Genomic DNA, 21,037 nt, shown 5'->3' on the forward strand with positions numbered 1-21,037 from the left:
GTGACAGCTGTATGGTCGTGAGTAGTCGCCCAAAGAATTGTGCCTTTTTCTGTTCGCTGCTGGATTTTGAACACGTTGAAAATTTCGGCAACCTGCTGCAACTATGATGGTCGCCGAAAAATATCATGTAAGTGGGACAGGCCCCTAGGTGTAATCTTATTTTAACAACCTCTGACACACACACAGTCTATGAAGTTGTATAATTGCAATATCGCTGGTGCAATACATATACAGACAGGCGACATATCACTTAAGGCCCTTCATTTCTAGATAAGTCCAAAATAACCTACAACATAGTTTGAAGAGAAGAACATTTGCCCTATTTTATGGTCAACATTTCTCCCCTGACCATTACCTATAAAATATATTAGCTGGTCTGCCATTCACTTAATTGTACGCGCACGACTTCAACAAGTCACTACCTGCAATAAACTATGGAATATGCCATCAATGTGGTGAAGTGCTGCAGAAATGTCAGGGCAAACGTTAAATGCAGTCGGTTTCCAGAAAGCCAAGAGGATCTACCAGTGTGCCATCATAGTTATAATTGTAGCATGATTCAGTGATGTACATACATCTGTGCCTCCACGCACTCACACACGTATGAACACACAGCCCCACACACAATACGATAAAGAAGCATTCCAATGGTTTGCAGTAAGAACTTGGAATTGGGTGGCGGAGGCAGTTGCTGTAACATTTGGGAAAGATTTAGTCAGCATTCAACCTGCCAAAGCATAGCAGGCCAAGGACAAAATGCTGGTAAATGGGATTAGTATAGTGGCAAATTGGCAGAATGGACACGTTGTTGCTGCCTCAAAAAGGCAGCCAAAATCATCAAAGACCCACACCATCCTGGCCCTGTGCCACTCATTTCACCATTGCCATCAGGAAGAAGGTACAGGAGCCTGAAAACTGTAACATCCAGGTTCAGGAACAGCTTCTTCCCTGCAGCCACCAGGCTATTAAACAACAAATAAGCTCTGAGCTCTGAACTGCAAGACTATATTATTATTGCACTATATTTGATATTTATTGAATTTTTGTTTACTCTTCGCCCATTATGTACTATGTTTACATATTCACATATTCTGTGTGCTGCAGCAAGTACAAATTTCATTGTCCCGTCCGGGACATATGACAATAAAACACTCTTGACGGGTTGAATGACCTGTTCTATGTAGTTTTTTTTTAAGTAGAGGGTTTTTAGTGCCTGGAACGTGCTGCCGGGGGTGGTGGATGAAGCAGATAGTGGTATTTGAACCACGTTTGGAAAGGCATCTAGAGATACAGGGATTGGAGAGACGCAGGTTATGTGCAGGTAGATAGGTGATGATCTTGGCATCATATTTGACACAGACATGGTGGGCCGAAGGGCCTGTCCTTGTGCTGTGCTGTTCTATATTCGATGCTCAACGGGCTTCAGAATAAAAGCGACTTAATTAACAGATTGCTGTCAATGTATAATATTGAAAACCAGCACATTTTGCATGCATTTGCCGTACTGTTATTTCTGTGCACTTTATTCAACAATGTCAGATTAGATATGCATGGGTTATCTGTATATTACGGCAAATAATGATCTATTATAACTGTACCCACTCAAGTAAATATTCACCACTGAATAATACAAGTGAGAACTACGCTGGATTTATTAAGCCGAAAGGGAACGTGACAAGGAAATTAAAGCAAACAAAAAAATAACATGAGATTGGAAACATAAATGGGAACACAAAGATGATTACCTGTGTAGGAAGAGTACACCTTGAAGGCTATTTATATATTGAGACAAAAGGCTAACGTACATTGTATTTCATACCCTTGGCTGAGTTGTTAGCAAGGAAGAGGATGCTCTTGAAACCTCAGTCGTTGTGAAGACAATAGAGATAATGAACAGGGAGGAGCTGCGGAACTGGAGATTCTAGAAATTCTGATAATGCTTAAAGTGACGTTTCCTGGGCTATATGGAATGCAATTATTTTGAGAGTGAACGTGGGGTTTGCAGAAGGGCCAGCCGCAATCTTCAATACAGGGGGAGGTAGCAGTGTAATGGAATGTGGCAAATGGGACACCTCTGTCCAATTCAGGGGCCAGATACAAGTTAAGGGCCTGTCCCACCAGCATGCGATTGCATGCGTCTAGCGCGACCAAACGGAAGTTCGCGCTAAGTTCACGTTAAGTACGCGCTAAGTATGCGGTAAGTACGTGCAAAGTTTGCGCAAAGTTCGTAATTTACGTCATACTCAATCAGCTGGGCAGGAGGCGGGCAGACTGAATTTGGACGTCGCACGGCGTCGGGCGGTGACGTCAACACGCAATGCCACGCGCTAGGCGTACGCCGCCAAGATGCTGCGTATGACGTCAAGACGCTGCGTACGCCCTCAATGCGCCTGTGGGCCGACATGCCGTTGGCGCGCGGAATTTCGGACAGTGCAGGATTTTCGGAGCCCCGCGCGATGTCGGGACCAGCCCCGCACAACTCCATACGCTTCCGCGGTTCAAAGTGGGACTGGCCCCGTGTGCCGTACGCCTCAAGCGACCACGTTTGGTCGCGCTAGACGCATGCAATCGCATGCTGATGGGAAAGGCCCTTTAGACACAAAATGCTGGAGTAACTCAGCGGGACAGGCAGAATCTCTGGAGAGAAGGAATGGGTGAAGTTTCGGGTTGAGCTCTTTCTTCGGACTGAGACTCAGGGGAGAGAGGAAAGTGGAGATATGGAAGGGTAAGGTGTGAAAACTACAGATCAAAGCAGACGTTGATCAAGGAAATGGACAATGGTTCATTGTCACCTGAGGGGAAGATGACAACGGGGTATACAAACAGTAAAATGAATCAGGAGGACAGTGAAACTAGTCGGAGAACTAGGCTGGTTGAGGGACGGAGAGAGTGGGAAAGCAAGGGTTACTTGAAGTTAGAGAAGTACAAGCTGGTTGTTAAACCTTGATTGTGGGAAACATTTAAATGTTGTAAATCGGAGCAAAATGAAAAGGGAGGTCCAGGGAAGGTTATTGAAGGCAAATCTTGATGTTTGACATTGATATATCGATTACATGTCAGCTAGGCAGCACATGGAAAACCATGCAATTTTCCTCCTCTTACTTAGGAAAAGATAGTGCATTGTAGGCAGTCCAGAACAGATTCACAGCGTTAATCCCTGAGATGAGAGGATTTCCTGCAATGGATGACTGAAAGTTAGATCTGTATTCTTTGGAGTTTAGAAGAATGATGGTGATCTGTTTGAAACATGAGATCCTAAGACAGAACGATAAGATACATGTTGTGATGTTTCTACCAGTGAGAGAGCATCAATCAAGGGGACACGGGCTATGGGGGCTAGACCACAGGTGGTATTAAAAGAGTATGTTTATAAAGATATGAAAGATTACGGGCGCTGCCTGTACGGAGCTCGTACATTCTTCCCGTGACTTGCGTGGGTTTTCTCCAAGATCTTTGGTTTCCTCCCACACTCCAAAGATGTACAAGTTTGTAGGTTAATTGGCTTGGTATAAATGTAAATTGCCCTTAGTGTGTGTAGGGTAGTGTTAATGTGAAGGGATCATTGGAGGACTCAGTGGGCCGAAGGGCCTGTTTCCACACTGTATCTCTCAACTAAGCGAAGCTAAAGTTTGGCAGCCTGAAGGGGACTTGGCCGTGAACATATTTAATGGTTGGACAGACTTCAATGCAGACACACTACACAAATGCACAGTTATAATGGCGTTTTTAAATAGGAATATGTAGATAAACTATTAGTGAATAGTTCTAAGGACCTAGAAACACAAGCCCGTGCATGGAAACAGACAGGGGACAATGTGAAAAAAAATCTATTATTTAAAGAGGGCAAACATCTGATAGTTGAAAGTGATGGAAAACACAGGTTTCCAAAAAAGAATTGGATAGACACTTGAGGGAAAGTAACATAGGTAATTTGAATTTCACTGGACCTTCAATTGGTACATGACAACAAACTGGCCTTGAAACCTTGAAACCTAGGCCTAAAATGGAATTAGACTGACTAGATAATTTTACAAAAACGTACAACAAACTCCATGGGCAAATTGCTTCCTTCTGTGTCATAATGCTTCAGCAATTCACAGTATGTTGGGCATTGTTCACGTAACAATGTCTACATACCCTTTCAATCTTTTCTCCTCATGCTTTTTGAAACTGTGAACATTATAATGCACTTTAATGCTTTGCAATTCTATTCCTCTAAAATGAGCCACATAGAGTTTGATTTGCTTCTGGTGCCACTGCAGAGAAGCAGAGTCTTGACAAATGGTCTTAATCTCACTGAGGGGGGTGGACAGTGGGGTTTGGTTTGCTTTCAGTGGCCTCATAAACCTTTGTTTACCCGTCTGTACTCTTGCATTACCCTGCACTTCCACCCTCCCAGAGAGAGAGAGAGACAGATACAGAGACAGAGACAGAGCGCGAGATACAGCGAGAGACAGAGAGAGAGAGAGAATGAGAGAGAGAGTGAGAGATCGCAAGAGAGAGAGAGAGAGAGAGAGGGAGATAGAGAGAGCGAGAGAGAGAGAGAACGAAAGAGAGCGAGAGCGCGTGAGAGAGAGAGCGAGAGAGACAGAGAGAGAGAGAGAGAGAGAGAGATGGAGTGTGAGAGAGAGAGAGAGAGAGAGAGAGAGAGAGAGAGAGAGAGAGAGAGAGAGAGAGAGAGAGGGGGAGAGAGAGAGAGAGCAGTGGTGGAGGCCACAGTGGTTAAGAAACATGAGGGGAAAGAGTATAAAGAGAGTTGAAGAATAAAAGAGAGACACAAAACAAATATGTTAAAGATTAAAGGATTAGATGATAGGCAAACATTCACGTGAAAGGCTCAAGTAACATCAGGATAACTGCTGGGGTTACAAGTGTGAGTCATTTTATTTTCATAATATTTTCTATCAGCCCCAGGCCTTAATTTTAAGAAAAGGCAATAATGAACTCAATCATCACTTAGTGGGGAGGTGCATAGAATAAAATCAGAGAAAAAAGTTAATGGTTTGGCATCTTCAAATGTGAACATAATACAAATGTTGTAACAAACAAGAAACATATTAAAACGGAAGGATATATTATCAACCACTGGCCTCTTGTGGATGCAACATTTGATGTGTAGGAAGGAACTGCAGATGTTGGTTTAAACTGAAGATAGACACAAAATGCTGACAGGCAGCATCTCTGGAGGGAAGAAATGGGTGACGTTTTGGGTCGAGACCCTTCTTCAGACTAGAGTCAGGGGAAAGGGAAACAAGATATATAGAAGGTGAAGTAGTGAAATATAGAACAAATTATGTTCGGCACTTCTCAAACATCGCAAAGATTCAAAGGACAATTTGCTTTTGGTAACTCACTGTTCCACTGAAACGCCACACAGCATTCTAGTGAGACACTGAAGTCTATTTTCCCTGAGATACTGCTCTAGACATGAATAACTCTGAAATCTACCCTGAACTTTTCCATAACCAGTTGCGTCCATTTCCCCAGCTGTGCAGTGGTGATTGGAGATCAAGGATCTTCTTGAAGATGTCAGTGAGGCTGCCAAAGCCTTGACACATGTACGGACTGGGAGTTTGCAGAGCAAAGTCTGCAAACGGAAAATCTTGGAAACCACTTGTGTGAGGCTTTCATTTCCTCAGGAATTTCGAACCCTCCACACACACAGCCAATGGAGATTTCCTTCAGGCAAGCACAGCAATCAACTTGCAGGCAAGGTCCAACAAACTAACTTTGGGATTGTTCGTTCATACATCCTCTGCAGTCGAGCACATCCTGTGGTGCAGGTTCTCCAGATTGGCATCTCATTTTTTGGTGTGCCTGCCTGGTATTGATTGAGATATGATCTTCCTCATTCCCACTAAACAATGTTGGCATCTTAGGCTTAATAGTAAAAACATAGTGAACCCAAGGGGAAATGAGCTAAAATACTTTTGCAGCGAGAGATAATGTGGAATGTGCTGCCTGAAGGCATGGAGGAGGCAGATCTAACAGCAACTTACTGAGGGAAATACCTGAAAAGACACAGCGTCCAGTGCTATTAGAAGGAGCAGGGGAATGGAAACAATTGCGCTGCACAGTGACGCCGCTGCTGTCTCTCAACTCCAGAGACCCTGTTTTGATCTTACTCTCAGGTGCTGTCTGAGTGGGGACTTATGCAGGTTCTCCCTGCAACATGGATCAAGAGTTCAAGAGAGTTTATTGTCATGTGTCCCTGATAGGACAATGAAATTCTCACACCCTTCCTCTTCTCACCGTGACAATACCACCATGCCTTTGTTTTTTTTCCCCCCTCAGACAGCCTAGAATTTTGCCAGAGACCAGAGCTCGATCCTGACCTCAGGTGGTGCTGCCTGTATGGAGTTTGCACGTTCTCCCTGTGACTGCGTGGATTTTCTCTGGGTGCACTATTTTATTCCCACATTCTAAAGATGTGCAGGTTTGTAGGTTGATTGAACTGTGTCAAATTGATCCTAGTGTGCATGAAGTCTTTTCACACAGAGAGTTGTGAGTCTGTGGAATTCTCTGCCTCAGAGGGCGGTGGAGGCTGGTTCTCTGGAAACTTTCAAGAGAGACCGCATTAGGGCTCTTGAAGGTAGTGAAATCATGGGATATGGGGAGAAGGCAGGAACGGGGTACTGATTGGGGATGATTAGCCATGATCACATTGAATGGCGGTGCTGGCTTGAAGGGCCGTATGTCCTACTCCTGCATCTATTGTCTGTCTAAGTGGATGAGAAAATGGGGTGACATAGAACTAGTGTGAACAGGTAATCGATAGTCAATGAGGACTTAGTCGGCCTATGGGACCTGTTTCCATGCTGTATCATTCAATTCAATTAAATTCAATTGCCACAATGGGCAAAGATGGCTCCTCCTTTGACAGACACCCCAACCTACGTGTGAAGATTATCAAGAAAATTCAATATATTTAACTTAATGGGACTGTTAGTTTCCTGCCACTTCCGCATTCAGTCGTCACCTATGTAGTCAGAAACAAATGGCGCGATGTGAACACGAAAGTGGCAGAAGATTTTGTTACTCTGCCCCATTTTAATCTGAAGGATCATGTGTTTTGATAGGTAGACCAAAACACAAAGCAACTACCACTTATGAATGCATGAAGGCTCAATCATCAAACATGGATATGTTTGTAATAGCTTCTGTGTGATTCAAATGGCTGTCTTTGGTCACCACTGTTTTAGCGTACATTTGGGCTGAATCTCACAATGCCACAGTTGTCAGTAACAATAGACAATAGGTGCAGGAGTAGGCCTTCAAGCCAGCACCGCCATTCAATGTGATCATGGCTGATCATCCCCAATCAGTACCCAGTTCCTGCTTTCTCCCCATATCCCATGATTCCGCTATCTCCAAGAGCCCCTATCTAGCTCTCTCTTGAAAGTATCCAGAGAACTGGCTTATATCATTGCTTATTGTCTCAACTCGTATCTTACTGAGAACTGAGGATTATTTCAGGGAATAAACAATGAAGGTGTGGTATCGAAGCTGGATACAGACCCTCACTTTGACTGCCGGTTTGGGAAGAAAAATATTTGAGAGTAAATTGGCATCTCTGTATAATAGAAGGAATTTATCATCACTCAGCTTCAGATGTTTTCTAATCTTTCTAATCTCTTTCCCACTGCCTCCTTCCCAAGTAGATAATCATACCTTTTTGAACTGGAGCTGGTTGGTGCAACTTTAGGCACTTTGAACTAAACAAGATTACACATGCATCAAATCATCTCCCGTATCTAGCAGCAGAGAACGTGCAGAGGAGATATACAAAGATATGGTCTGGGCATAAGGAGGGAAGGGGAGAACGTACAAACTCTGTACAGACTGCACCCGTGGTCAGGATCTCCGGCGCTGCAACCGCTGTAAGGCAGCAACTCTAACGTTGCGCCACGATGCCGCCCTTAAACTAAACTAAACTAAACTAAATACCAACAAAATGGGCCAAATGGCCCAACTTTGTAAATTTTCCACAGATCGATGTTACAATTGGCTTCAGTGCCTCTGGGTTGGTTAGAAAGAAGGACATTAGCAAGATTTGGATATCACTTTACTTTGAAGACAAGCGTGTGTGTAACACAATCAGGTAGACAAAAATGCTGGAGAAACTCAGCGGGCGCAGCAGCATCTATGGAGCGAAGGAAATAGGCAACGTTTCGGAACAAAACGTTGCCTATTTCCTTCGTTCCATATATGCTGCTGCACCCGCTGAGTTTCTCCAGCATTTTTGTCCACCTTCGATTTTCCGGCATCTGCAGTTCCTTCTTTAACACAATCAGGTATTGGCAGTGACTGCATCCCATGATCAAATAAACTGTACATAGATACGATAATATTACAGAGCAACATCTCATCCATATTCCAGGGGATTTGTGCTCTTGCACCAGCTGTGCTGTTATCCCAGCACAACTACACCAAAGGCGTTTTTGCCAAGACTACACCACTTCAGACTTCAACCTTGGTCGACGTGTGGATGCAAAGAACTGATTTCAAAGGGGAAGGAGTCTGGATGTCCTCGACTGCAAGGCAAAACATGACGGAGTGTGACAAGAAGGAGTCAAGCGTGGAAAAAATTAGGTACACAAAATTGCTGGAGGGGGGATGGGAGGAGACAGCTCGAGGGATGAGGAGGAGCCCGAGGGCGGGGGGATGGGAGGAGACAGCTCGAGGGTTAAGGAAGGGGAGGAGACAGCAAGGGCTAGCAAAACTGGGAGAATTCAACGTTCATGCCATCCGGACGCAAGCAACCCAGGCAGAATATGAGGTGCTATTCCTCCAATTTCCGGTGTTGCTCACTCTGGCAATGGAGGAGACCCAGGACAGAGAGGTCAGATTGAAAATGGGAGGGGGAGTTGAAGTGCTGAGCCACCGGGAGTTCAGGTAGGTTATTGCGGACTGAGCGGAGGTGTTCGGCGAAACGATCGCCCAACCTCCGCTTATTTGTTTTAATTGACAAACCAGAATTATTTACTAGAATATAGTCTCCATTTATAGATTATTTGAAGGGGTAGATTGGACCGGCACGTAGGCCGGACTGAAGCCTGAACCCAGGACTAGATGAATAGTTATGTTATCTGACCTACGGACCTATTATTGATAGTTTATCCTATTTTTCTCATTTCTTTTCTTCTTTCTTTATTTTTCCTATCTATAAAAAATAAATAAATAATTAGAGGCAATGTTACTATGTACCGATAAAGGAGGATCCCAGCTACTTTGGTAACTGGGTCCCTGAAATCCTGGATATTTAATATGTAACCGTTAAACAAAGTCTGTATTGGTTTGGACTATAATATGCAGATGCCTCTAATAAAAATGTATTAAAAAGTAAATGCTTAAAAGTATTCAAGCAAAACTACAACCAGCGTTTCAGCTGGGAGAGAATCACTCCTTCTGCAGAAGGGCTGGAAACAATGGGGGCTGCAGGTATAATGCAACTGGCAACAAGGATTGGAGAAGGGCTGAGGTAAATATTCTTCACTCAGTGGGTAATAGGGGTCTGGAACACGTTGGATAAAAAGAGGTTAAGGTAGAATCCATCATCTAGTGAAGCAGATAGTGAACCATGAAGGTGGACCAGAGCCAAATAAGACAGCCCTGGTCGTTGGAGCCAGATCATGTTCGTCCCTAATAAGTAGCAAGCAACAAAAACATTACAAGGAAGGAGCACTTGGATTAGAATAGTTGCAGAGGAACTAAACATTTGAACTATGGGGAAGCCTGAATAGGCTGGGGTTGTTTTCTTTGGAACAGAGGATATTAAAGGGAAAGTTGACTCCAAGGCACAACCAGAGGACAAAAGGGACTGTAGATGCTGATTTACAGAAGAAAAAACACGCAAAGTGCTGGAGTAACTCAACGGGTCAGGTAGCATCTCTGGAGAACATGGATAGGTGACGTTTCGGATCGGAGCCCTTCTTCAGGGACTCAAAATATTGCCTATTCAAATTCTTCAGAGATTCGGCCTGACCTGCTGAGTTAAAACATTATGAGGGGCTTTTCAAAGTCACTCCACACCAGTGTCATGTCCTGTTCATCTCCACCTCAGTGGGGGAGGGTGGGAAGGGTGGCTTGGAAAACAGAAATTCCCTGTGCCAAGAAAGATGGATGATGAGGAAGGATTGGAACTTTAGTGACTGAGGTACGTTAGCTAACTTGGTTGACAAGCAATCTGGAGCGGGGGGGGGGTTGAACTGGAATTGAAGTGCAGGTCGATCAAGATCTAGTTCTGGAGACGCGGTGGGGAAGCATGTTCGTGGGTTGAATAACCTGCTCCAGCTTTATGTATGGATAAAGGTGGCAGGCACGGAAATCCCTATCAAAATATGCGGGGGACACATTTTCTTGCCGGCCGCACGCGCGCATGCGCACGCACACACAAGCGAGGCTTCGGCCGTGGGCCTTGTGGACGGTAACATCGGGAGCTGACTTGGTTGGTGACCGACTCTGAACTCCAGCAACAGCAGCTTTGTCCGCCCCGAATCGTGGGGCTTGAATCGGCCCGTTCACGGGGTCTTTCATCAGTCGGCGGGGGCTGCAACATCGGGAGCCTCGATGCAGCAGTTTGATTTTAAGCCGCGCCGGGCAATGAAAGGCCCCGCAAATGAGCCGATTCAGCCCTTAGAAAGCGTCTGATAAAGTCCGGATTACAAAACATGGGGGGGGGGGGGGGGGGGGGGGGGGGATCGTCCCCCATCTCTCAAAGCAAGGGGGGGGGGCGTGTTCGCCCCCCCCAAGATTTCCGTCCCTGAAAGGTGGGAGACAATGGATTGGGCCCACCTTCAACGAATGTCCGGCTCATGATTTATCTCTTCACCCTATTGGCCCCAATTCCTTCCACAAACAATGCAGTAAGAGTTGATCTTGCAGAACATTTCTGCTGACACCATGATCATTAAGCCAACTTTAAGGCACTACATCATTATATAAAGTAATTTTTTTTGGTATCTTAAATTACTCCAGAGCCTCAGAAGCTTGAAGTGATCGCCTCACAGCAAGTGCTAATGAATTGTTGCACTTACAAAGATTTCTGTCAGAATTCGACTTATTCAAAAAAAATAATGAGGTGTCTATGCAGGATCATTTGGTGAAAGTCAATGAGAATTTGTCACTTTACTTCAGATTTGACAGCTAGCTCGCACATTCTTCCTCTGAACTCATGGCCCGAAAATAAATGCAGGATAACCTTGGTGTGATTAACGTTCATTTAATTGGTGTGATCCATCCAGTTAATGGTGTACAGGATGGTACTGCAATAATTACATTCCGTGTCAGTTTTCTGTCACTGTTCACACATTGCAATAAATTGCAATATTATCCCAAATGGAATATCCAACCAAATAACTTGATTATGCACCTAGGTGTCTATAAGTTGGATTGCACCCTCTTTTGGTGTCAGTGTTTGCTGTATAGAGAGCTATTGCTCATTCGAACATCCTAAAAAGATCCAAAAAAGTGAAATAAGCAGCACAATGGCATTTTTTCCTCTTAAAGAGGACCGATGATGCTGGATTTAGTGTGTGACTGCCCTGTACTTGTCGATTAACTGGAGGTGAAGAAGTGTTTAAAGGGATCTTCTCATGGAAGCATTAGTGAAGACAGCCGTGAAGGCAAGGAACATGGCAGAGGAGGGGGGGGGGGGGGGGGGGGGGGGGGGCGGGGGAGCATGGGGAGATCAAGGGGCTTGTGATTATGGCACATATCATTCAAAAGACATTTGGACACATACATGGATAGGAAAGGTTTAGAGGAACATGGCCAAACACAAGCAGGTGAGACTAGTGTAGATGGGGCATCTTGGTTGGCATGGGCAGTATAACTATGACAATTTTTTAATTTTCTTTTAATAATCTTTTTACTAGAGGCAGGTACATATCATATTAAAAACATTTCATGTATATTTATTTATTTATTTATTTGTTTATTTGTTCCGATCAAGTAAAGACATAAATAGGAATAAATAACAACAACAAAATCGAAATAGTCAAACAATTGGACACTCCAGGCAATATTTGCAAAGCAATGAAAAGCATAAAGCAAAATTTAAATGTCCAACACTTTTTCTTTACAAGCTCGAAAAGGAGTGGGAAGAAGAATAACTTATTTAATCTCACCCCTTCTCCCTAAACCCTTCTTCCATATTAATTAATTAATTAATTAATTAATAATAATAATACCCCAGACAATTTTTAGAGATGCATACAGACATATATATACATACAACTGATATACACGTACAAGTAATATGTATGAAGTAATCAAAAACATAAATTAATAATAAATAAAATAATAAATAAACATTAACCCCTGTTTGTCAACCATCCCCTTCATCCCTGTATCTTGTGAAAAAAAGTTTTTTGTATGTCATTTTGAACTGGTTCATATTTGGACATTGCTTTAACTCCACATTCAAACTGTTCCACAATCCTACTCCACAGACCGAAATACAAAAAGTTTTTCTGGTCGTGCGGACTCTTTGTACCTTAAAATTAAATATTCTTCTTAAATTATAACCCCCCACTCTCTCATTGAATAATTTTTGTATATTTCCAGGTAAGTTTTTATTTTTGGCCCTAAACATTATCTGTGCTGTTTTAAATGCAACCAAATATTCTAATTTTAATAAATTTTGACTGTAAGAATAATGGATTAGTGTGACCCAGATACCTGACATTGTGAATAATACGTATTGCTCTTTTTTTGCAGAATAGTTAATGAATGTAGCGAACTTTTATAGTTATTGCCCCATATATATCATTAATATATCATTCCTACATTACTCATATTATCAATTGATATTAACTCTGCTTCTAGTATTTTTTTTTATATAGATAGAAAATAAGAAAGAGAAATAAAAAAAAGTAAAAAGTATAATAAAGAAGAATGGAATAACTTACTAAAAATACAACTTTGGAGATGTTCGTAAATTATAAAGTATAACTTTTCATCTAATCCTTGATTCGAGTTTCAGTCAGGTTCACGTCCCGAGCCAGTCTGCCCCTTCAAGTAGTCAATGAATGGAGACCATATTCTGATAAAAAGTTCCTGTTTGTCCATTAAGACAAGTCTGATTCTTTCCAAATGTAAGGTCTCTGACATTTCCATAATCCACATTTTAATTGTGGGGGTAATAGGACCTTTCCAAAATTTTAATATTAATTTTTTCCCAGTTATTATACTATAGTCGATAAAGTTTCTTTGGGTTGTTGTAAATGTTAGGCTTTGTTCTGATATTCCTAGTATTGTTAGTTTTAAGTCGGGATCCAATGAGTGTTGACAACTTTAGATATTATTCTAAAAATGTCCGTCCAGAAGCTTTTGATTTTTATACAATTTGCGAATGTGTAAGTTAGGTTTAGCCTCTAAATGTTGACATTTATCACAGATGGGGGAGATATGTGGGAAGATTCTATTTCGTTTTGCTTTGGAGCAATTCTATAACGAATTTGACATGCACAATAAAACCATGAGAATAGTGGAGACTGGTCAGACGGCATAATGAAGAAATAGACAGATGACGTTTTGGATTGGGACCCTTAAGTGGCTATTGCAGATGCAGATTTCATCATCTGAATTCCTGAGGCTGGAAGAAAGGGTGGTAGCCAATGTGGACATCACGATTTCCCGAACAGCAAAATGATAATTAGATCTCATGTTTTAGAGCACAGAGTGATGGAGTAACACAGCAGGTCAGGCAGCATCTCTGGAGGACTTGGAAAGGTGACATTTTGGGTCAGGACCCTTCTTCTGACAGATCTCATGTATTGTATATAGTTCATAAATATCTTCACAGGGCCCCAACAGGTTCTGACACCAGTCATCTTCAACCATTTTTCACACATGTAGTATTATCTCAATGGAATTACGTCAGAATATTGCATTAATAATATTTTCACTGGGGATGTAACTATCACCTTGTCCCGAGTCTGGTGTTCACAATACTCTCTCATGATCTGTACCTCTTCTCCTTTGGTGAGAGGTAAGGCCCCAAGTCAGACAGTCAACTGAACCCATGATTTCTCCCTACCCAATTTTCAACCTGATGTAAGGAAGCCCTTAGCACCACATGGTGAGATAATTCAATCACAAAATACTTCAGACATCAGACGCGATGGTTTTAATGCTTTCATCTCAAAGCCGAAAATACATGGAATTGAAAGAAAATGACAATCCCTCACCTGTGTGTTCTGGATCTGTATAGTACCCTGCGGAATGGCCTGGGTCACCACTTGACCCTGAGAGGTTACCATAGTTACCGGCTGGTAAATTGTTCCACCTGCACAGAAATACACCACAAACATAACGATTTTCTCCCCGTTTTTTAGAAACCTCTGTCACAAACTAATCTGTATTCATGTTATACAGTTTTATTCATCCAGAGTCAAATGGGGCAAAACGATAGTGAGGGCAAATAAAACGATAACGGAAACAAATACAAAATAATATAGGAAGATCTATCCAATGATACGTAAAGCAGACAAAATATTATACGCAAATGAGAATTTTATGACACATTTAGTTTTCAGCTTTTGCGATCAGTAATTGAGGCCTAGGTCGAATTGTTAACTCATTGAACCCTGCTAGTTGTAGTCATCTGCTGCACAAAAAATCTCTTAAACCATTCTACTGCTTTGAGGCAATGTGGCTCTTCAGTTGGCAGTTCAGATTAGTTTGGTTTAGTTTATAGTTTAGAGATACAGAGTGGAAACAGGCCCTTCGGCCCACCGAGTCCGCACCGACCAGCGATCCCCGCACACTAACACTACCCTACACACACTAGGGACAATTTACAATTTTAACAAGCCAATTAGACTACAAACCTGTACCTAATTCACGACCGCTGCCGAGTTTGCCCTTGGCTCATACTCGCAGCATGGTCGTCACGAGAACTTAGGTAGGTCGTAGCAGGCCGTGATGCTAGTCGTAGGTACTCATGGCATCAAGTAGGTCGGGGCGTTTTTCTAGCCTGATGAAGAATGTCCACGAGTAAAAAAGGTTGTGAATAAGGTCGTGAAAGTGGGACAGGCCCTTTAGTCACTGACGCACATGAAGTGCAAACCACTCGGGCAAGTGAGGCTGAACGAAAAAAATCAGCAAACTACCCAAATGTAGCAGCTATCACAACTTGAGTAGGAGAATTCATAGGAAATATATAATTTATTTGCAAATATGCATGATTAAATAATTCGTAACCACAGTATTTTTTTCTAATAACGAATCTATGTTTCAGTAGTAAATAGCTGAAAATTGCCACGTACCCCCTGAAGACCTTTCGCGTACCATACGGGGGTACACGTACCCCACTTTGGGAAACACTGCTCTAGCACTGTGCCCTTTTGTGTATTAACCAGCATCTGCAGTTCCTAGAGTCTACAATGTCACAGGGCAATGGTTCACATCTTGCTAACTGTCAAACTATAGGCTAGATTTAACACAACTAGATTAAAATTTCAAGACATCTGCTTCTAAAAGCCATTGAACCTGATACACATCGATACACTGCTAATGCATACACATTTCTACACTCCAAACTATTATGGCAACTGACAATAGATAAGTAATCTAAAACTTTGCTAATTTCTCCACATTTCAAGTATGATCAGTTGTTAGAGATATAAAGAAAATTAAAATGTAATGAAAAATGAGGGCTGCGGACGAGATTATTCATAATTTATAACCAATAACCCATACTAGAATTAAAGCAAATCATGATCCATTCATTTAAGCAGTGCCATAGTGCTTTTAGCTCGGATTGGACTAGGATGTATCTAACAATAGGGTAAAGAGTAAGATAAACTGATCCAGGGGAAGAAAAATTAAGCATGATGATTGAAAATTAGTTTTCTTTAAAATAAGTTGCAAGTTATTTTGTGATTGTGTTATAGAATTGGCAAACCCAAGGTTTTAAAGTGCACTTCGCAAAGTGACAAGTCGATAAATTTGGCAAGTTATGAATTATGTGAAAATCACCTTTGGGTGAAACAAGTGCCGACATGAAATTCCAGCTCCGCATTGCAAGATCGATGGTTTGCCCCGAGGTCAACCACAGCTGGTGAATAAATACTTCCTGGACAATGTCCACCACTATCCCGACAACAATTAACCCCTAAATTAGGTTTTGAGAAAACTTTCATAGGTTTAGAAAAAAAACTTTCAAAAGAGGGGACACAAGGGCCAATAAAATCCCTGACGACATGTTAACGAACCAGCAACTTATTGCCGTGAACTAAAAATGCTGCTCATTTTGCTTCTCTCAAGATGATGTTATTTTGTGGAACTTCAAGCCTCTAGCATTTGAGGACAATCCAAATATAATGAGTGACCCAGAGGGCTTGGATAAATGCGGAGCTGGATTCTGCTGGATACAACCCACCGCTCAGGAGCCTAGGCAACCCCAGGCTGTTTGCGAAGGGCTGATTTAGCATTGAAATCTTGAATGGGGAGATAGGATACAATAGAACTTTAATTATCCCAGGAGGGAAATTGATCTGCCAATGGTCATAAAAACACAAAATACATGAAACATGAAATTAAAGTGACGAGTGGAAAGGCTTGGGGGCTGTGCAAAGATTGGGGAGGGGGGGCCGTCTCAGTCTCAGTCTACCCCACGACAGAAGGGAGAGGAGGAGTTGTAAAGTTTGATAGCCACAGGGAAGAAGGATCTCCTGTGGCATTCTGTCCTGCATCTTGGTGGAACCAGTCTGTTGTTGAAGGTACTCCTCAGGTTGACCAGTGTGTCATGGAGGGGGTGAGCTGTATTGTCCAGGATGCTCCGCAGTTTGAGGAACATCCTCCCCTCCAAGACCATCTCCAGTGAACCCAACTCCACTCCCAGGACGGAGCCAGCCTTCTTGATGAGTTTGTGATGCAGTCAGAGCACTGACTATATCTCAGGTAGAGAAAGGTTTTATCCGAAGGCATAGATCGAGGTGAGACTTTGTCTGCTGTCAAGCTCACAAGTATTTTAGAAGTTTTAATATTTAGGTACATTTTAAAATATTGACACTGATGCTAAATAGAAAAATTTGAACGGAGACGAGGAGGAAATTTCTTAAGGATCGAACCCGATTCTCAGCTGCTATGTGACTGCAGCTCTACCAGCTGTGCATGGGATGGTAGCATAAAAATGTGTGGTTGATGGTTGATGTGGACATGAGCTGTTTCCACATGGTACATCTCTATCACTATACTCACTTTTACATGGAGTGGATTCCTGGTACAAACTTTCACAAGGAGAGTAACTCTAAGCAAAGGCACTGCCTGAACACGTAGAAAGCCCTGCCCAGGATTAGCTTTGCCAGTTCATTAAGACACAAACTTTAATACAAAATGTAAAACCTTGAAACGCAAGTTGACCATCAATATTCCAGCAACTGGTGTTCCTACACGTCCTTTGATCCGGACAAAATTACGGGGGTGCACTTAAAATCTGCCCCAGAAGTCCCCCTGAAAATGTGGAGCCTAGGCCAGGTAAGGCGACCAATCTCGACCTCATCGGGACTTCTGTGGCAGATCGTTGAGTCGAATTTGTCTCTTGCAGCTGGGGCTCTGGAAGTCCAGCCCGGCCGGAGACGGCAATCCGTTCCCACAGCCAACTTCCGCAGATTACTTTTCTTCCGGTACTGTTCATCTCTTCTCAGAGGCCGTGACCTCTGTGGGTCCGACAAATGGATAATCCAGAAAGGCTCTGGAACTACGGGAATCGGTGGTGGACCTGGACTGCAAAATATCTAATACACTTTAGCCCACTTAATAAATCAAAAATAATCTAAAGTTAATTGGACATAACCTCTTCCTTCCCAGTCACTTTACTCCCTTAAGGGCCTGTCCCACGGGCGTCATTTGCACGTCATTTACGTGACATCATTTACACGTCATGACACACGACGCGCGCATGGTGCGCTTTACACGTCCATGGTGCGTGGTGACGTAGGCAGTGATGCGCGGTCACGTGCGGCACCCCAGGATTTTGGGATGTACAAAATCTTCACGCGCCATCTGCGTGCATATGGTGCCCAAGTGGGACAGGCCCCTCAGGATGAAGAGGCTCACTGGACTGGCTCCAGCTCTGAACGGCTGCCGAGGAGCTGAGAAACTCGAGGAACTTTGTACTTTGTCATGTGGTGCCCGCGCGCGGGCAGAGTAAATCCAGACAATCACAGCCATTAGTTGCACATTAGCTCCAAACATCCACACAGTCACGCACGTAAATATCCACAGTCCCAGTCAGAACTTGTAAAAGATCTGGAACTACGAGCCCAAAATCCACAGCGTACTCACTGGTCAGTACTAATAACCTGGTACAGTCTGCAAACTATATACCCCAAAGTGTCCTATATACCACAGAAATACAGCAAACGCTCATTATAATGTGCCATGGGTGGGGAGGGGGTGGGGGGTGGTCTACATCAGGATTATCCATACAAAAATCAAGGGATGTGGGGAAAAAGCAGGAACAGGGTGCTGATTCTGGATGATCAGCCATCATCATATTGGCGGTGCTGGCTCGAAGGGCCGAATGGCCTACTCCTGTGCCTACTTTCTATGTTTCTATGCTTCTAAAAAGTTGAAACAAACAACTGCAGTTGCTGGTTAATGCACAAAAGGGCACAAAGTGGTGGAGTAACTCTGCAGGTCAGGCAACATCTCTGGAGAACATGGAGAAGTAATGCTTTGTTTCTTCAGATTCTCGGGCCAAAACTGGGCCGGGAAAATTTGGATTTTTTTTTTGTCATTGCAAGTTGAAGTGTAGATATAACCGAGATTCTGTGATGAAGAAAGAGTGGTCTCTATTCTCAGGTGAGACAAAAGATGGATAATTGCAATGAAATATGGATGCAAAAAGTTGGTATCAGTTAATGCGACTGAAATACTAGCGTTTAACGGCACTGGGCCTATGCTCACTGGAATTTAGAAGGATGAGGGGTAACCTCTTTGAAATTTATGAAATGCTGTTTTACAGAAAAGGACACATGGTGCTGGAATAACTCAACAGGTCGGGCGGCATCTCTGGAGAAGATGTATAGGTAGTGTTTCCTGTCAGGACCCTTCTTCAGATGATTCCTTGTTTCTCTTTTCTCTCGTGGCTATTTCCTCAAGTGTTATGGAGGCAGAGCAGAGGCGATGGGGCAAGGATAGAGGCAAAGGGTACATGCTGTGGGGGGCGGAGGGGAAGAACAAATATGAAGGTGACCAGCAATTGTCAACACACATTGACAACCCTCACCTGTAACCACCTGTGTTGGCATGGCAGCATTCCCTTGTAGTGCAGAGGTCGGCACCACAATCCCCTGGGAGTTGACAGCGTTGGTTATTGTTGTCAGAGAGGATGGAGAGCTCTGCAACAACATCAGAAAGATAAGAAAAAGAATGATAGAAAATAGTCAGCAAAGTTAGCATTGAGAGCTTTGACCAGGAAATTACGCCAGTCTTCCAGTATAACTCGTGTTTAATCATAATCCCTGTGACTGCGTGGATTTTCTCCAGCTGCTCCAGTTTCCTCCCACATTCCAAAGACGTGCAAATCAGTAGGTTAATTGGCTTCGATAAATTCGTTCGTTGGTCCGCATGGACTCGCTGGGCCGAATGGCCTGTTTCCACGCTGTATCTCTAAATGAATAAGTAAATAAACCATCATACCAGACATACCATACATTTTGGTCAGCATGGACAATATGGGCCAAAGGGCATTTTATTCTCTGCCGTTCGATGGCATGCTCAAAGTATTTTATTAGAATAGTTTATTGTCACGTGTACCAGGGTAAGTGAAAAGCTTTTGTTGCGTGCTAACCAGTCGGCGGAAGGACAATACAAGATTACAATCGAGTCATCGAAAGTGCACAGATACAGGATAAAGGGAATAATGTTCAGAGCAAGAAAAAGCCCAGTAAAATCCGATCAAAGATCAAAGACTGAGGGTCTCCAATGAGGTAGATCGTAGCTCAGGACTGCTCTCTAGTTGTTGGTAGGTTGGCTTAGTTGCCCGACAACAGCTGGGACGAAACTGTCCCGGAATCTGGAGGTGTAGGAAAGATCTACAGAAGGTAGACACAAGAAGGTAAATCAATGGTAGACACAAAATGCTGGGGTAACTCAGCGTGACAGGCAGCATCACAGTAGAGAAGGAATAGGTAACGTTTCGGGTCAAGACCCTTCTTCACCCTGACCCGAAACGTTACTTATTCCTTTTCTACAGAGAAGCTACCTGTCCCGCTGAGTTATTCCAGCATTTTGTGTCTACTCGGACGGAATCTGGAGGTGTGTGTTTTCACATTTCTCTACCTTTTGCCCGATGAGAGAGGAAAATGGGCATAGAGGAGGAATAGTAGTAGTAAACGTGCTTGGGAGGACTCAGTGGAGACCAATTGGAGATTGGTAGTCTGGGCTGATGATCATAACTTAGAATTAGGAAGGGAGGCAAAGTCCAGGGGCTTTGTGGCAAACTTTTTAAGCCCACCTCAAGAGTTTCAGGGGCTCCAAGAAGAAAGCATAAATAAATGATTAACATCAAGGTATGTTAAATTAGAGTCATAGAGTCATATAATAAGGAATCAAGCCCTTTGGCCCAACTTGCCCACGCCGATCAACATGCCCCATCAACACTAGTCCCACCTGCCTGCGTTTGGCCCAAGTTTAAGATTTCTTAAACATCGCGATACTACCTGCTTCAAGTACCTCCTCCGGCAACCCGTTTGACATACCCACTACCCTTTGCATAAAAAGGTTTCCCCTCACCTTAAATCCATATCCTCTGGTTCTCAATTCCCCTACTCTGGACAAAGGACTGTGTATTTACCTGAACTATTCCTTTCCTGAGTTTTTACAGAGAAAGTGGGAGAATTCCATTTGAGGGTTGCAGGGGGAAAATCACAAAGGATAAACGTCAACACAAAATGATGCATGAATTGTGCTGAATAACCTCTTACTGATTTATAATTTCTGTTTAATTTGTGGTCTGTACCTGCCCTGCTATTCTCTGGGCAACTGGACAATGGGCAATCAGTTACCAGGAATGCCGCTTCAG

General features: G+C 43.1%; 1 protein-coding gene across 3 annotated transcripts in view; it reads right to left on the reverse strand.

Moving 5' to 3' along the window:
* pknox2 (pbx/knotted 1 homeobox 2) overlaps positions 1–21,037 on the reverse strand; it is a 409,128-nt gene that overhangs the window by 51,221 nt on the left and 336,870 nt on the right. For all 3 annotated transcript variants that reach the window (XM_055660838.1, XM_055660836.1, XM_055660837.1), the window contains exons 8-9: positions 19,241–19,352; positions 14,193–14,290 (exon numbers count right to left, since the gene is read on the reverse strand). In XM_055660838.1, coding sequence (XP_055516813.1) covers positions 14,193–14,290; positions 19,241–19,352 — 210 coding nt within the window. The remainder of the gene's footprint in view (positions 1–14,192; positions 14,291–19,240; positions 19,353–21,037) is intronic.

This window comes from Leucoraja erinacea, chromosome 32 (assembly GCF_028641065.1).
Source record: "Leucoraja erinacea ecotype New England chromosome 32, Leri_hhj_1, whole genome shotgun sequence".
NCBI lineage: Eukaryota > Metazoa > Chordata > Chondrichthyes > Rajiformes > Rajidae > Leucoraja > Leucoraja erinaceus.